General features: G+C 40.6%; 1 protein-coding gene across 1 annotated transcript; it reads left to right on the forward strand.

The window, feature by feature from the left end:
- The first annotated feature begins 527 nt into the window (after positions 1 to 527).
- On the forward strand, positions 528 to 1,868 carry LOC127080349 (uncharacterized). Its single transcript, XM_051020676.1, has 2 exons — positions 528 to 1,112; positions 1,233 to 1,868. Exons 1-2 carry the CDS (start codon positions 528 to 530, stop codon positions 1,866 to 1,868), a joined length of 1,221 nt encoding a protein of 406 aa, XP_050876633.1.
- Positions 1,869 to 2,193: the final 325 nt, after the last annotated feature.

Consider the following 2,193-nt stretch of genomic DNA (forward strand, 5'->3'; position numbering starts at 1 on the left):
GAACTTTTGTGTACATTTTGTGCCATGTTATGTTTCTTTTGGGCATGTATGTATATGTACACTGTGTTGCTAGGCGCTTATGTATTTCAGTACTAGTTTTACATTATATATAATATGTATTCTAGACATATATTATACGTGGGTGTTACAGTTGGTATCAAAGTAGGTAGTATCCTCGACCTAGCCATGAAATATTATAAGTATTTCTTTCTGCCTCATATGTGGGTTGTCATCATTGTCTTTGGTGTTATATTCATGGTATTGAGCTTGATCAACTTAATCCTATTTGTATGACATTCAGGATCATGGCTGACAGACGCAGAAGTCGTGGTAGACCCAGAACCCAGAATTCAGCCTCTGAATCGCCAAGTGGTAGTGAAGTTTTTCAATGGCCTCGGTTTGTGCAACAGATGCAACAGCAACAGAACCAATTCATGCAACAGATGATGCAACAGTGGAATGGTGGTTTACATTCTCAAGGGGTTTCATAAGAAGCTGCAGGTGGTAGTTTCCGAGAATTCTTCCGCATGAATCCTCCTGAATTCCATGGTGGGTTGAATCCTATGAAGGCTCAGGAGGGGATAACCATCATGGAAAGGATTTTTCAGATAGTGCATTGTAGTGAAGAGAATAAGGTTGTGTTTTATTCTTACATGATGAAGGGTTCAGCTGTGAGATGGTGGGAGAGTACTTCGACTCTTATGACCAATCAAGGAGTACCTAGGGATTGGGAGAATTTTAAGACTATTTTCCTGGATAAGTATTTTCCTAGTTCTTTGAGGACTCATAAAGAGTTTGAGTTTCAACAACTTAGACATGGTACTATGACAGTAGCTGCGTATTCTAAGAAGTTCGAAGATATGGCTGCTTATTCTAGACAAGCCGCGTATGCACCGGATGAGAGGTGGAAGATTGATCAGTTTATTTTTGGTCTGAGGGGTGAAATTTCTCATAGTGCTTCTCAAAGGGAATTCAAAACTTATGCTGAATTGTTAAGGAAATGCTATGTGGCTGAGAACAGTTTGAAGAAAGTTCAAGAAGAAAGGGATCAGTATAGGAGTGGACAGAGAGACCAAGGGAGGCCAAGTAGCCCGTTCAGGCCTAGACCTCAGGTTTTCAAAGGAAAATAGGTGCGACATGCAAGACTTAACCATCCTCCTCAATGTCACGTGTGTAAGAACTCTCATTTTGGAAGGTGTGCTAGAAGTGGAATTAGGTGTTTTACTTTTCAGAGGGAGGGACACATGTCTAGAGAATGTCCTCAAAATAAGAATCATATGCAGGGGAGGAGAACCAGTCGAGTTTACACTTTGGATGCAAGGAAGGCTAAGAGAAACAATGCCTTAATTGTTGGCACGTGTCTCGTCAATGGTCATCCTTGTTTTGTATTATTTGATTGTGGGGCGACACACCCTTTTGTATCAATTCAGTGCATGAAGCGTCTTGGTTTGCAAGTAATTCCCTTGTATCCTCATATGGTGGTTACTACCGCCATGGATGATGTAGTTGAGACACAGTTGATTTGTGAAAATTGTTTGCTCTCTCTGAATGATAGAATTTTCCAGATTGATCTCATCTGTTTACCAAATAAGAAGGTTGGTATGGTTTTGAGGATGGATTGGCTTTCCGCCAATTCGGTGTTTATTGGATGCGAAGAGAAGTTGATTATCATTCCATCTAGTGAAGCTACTCCAAAGGATGTATTAACTACTATCTGGGAAGGTACGATTGGTATGGTTAATTTCTTATTTGAGAAGGAAAAGTCAGTTCTCTTGGTACTTACCAAGAAATCTAGCGACAATATGAGTGTTACGCAAATTCCTATCGTTTGTGAATTTCCAGAAGTCTTCCCTGAGGATCCTCCATAAAGGGGAGTGGAATTCTCTATTGATCTGATACCTGGGACGACTCCAATCTCCATTTCTCCGTATCGCATGGTGCCACTCGAGTTAAGAGAGTTGAAGAATCAATTGGAAGAGTTGGTAACCAAGTATTTCATCCAACCTAGTGTCTCACCATGGAGAGCTCCAGTGTTATTAGTAAAGAAGAAGGAAGGTAGTATGAGGTTGTGTATCGACTATCGCCAGTTGAATAAAGTTACCATTAAGACCAAGTATCCTCTGCCAAAGATAGATGGTTCGTTAGATCTGTTGAAATGAGCCTGCGTGTTCTCAAAGATTGATTTACAGTCGG

This window comes from Lathyrus oleraceus, chromosome 5 (genome assembly GCF_024323335.1).
Source record: "Lathyrus oleraceus cultivar Zhongwan6 chromosome 5, CAAS_Psat_ZW6_1.0, whole genome shotgun sequence".
Lineage (NCBI taxonomy): Eukaryota > Viridiplantae > Streptophyta > Magnoliopsida > Fabales > Fabaceae > Lathyrus > Lathyrus oleraceus.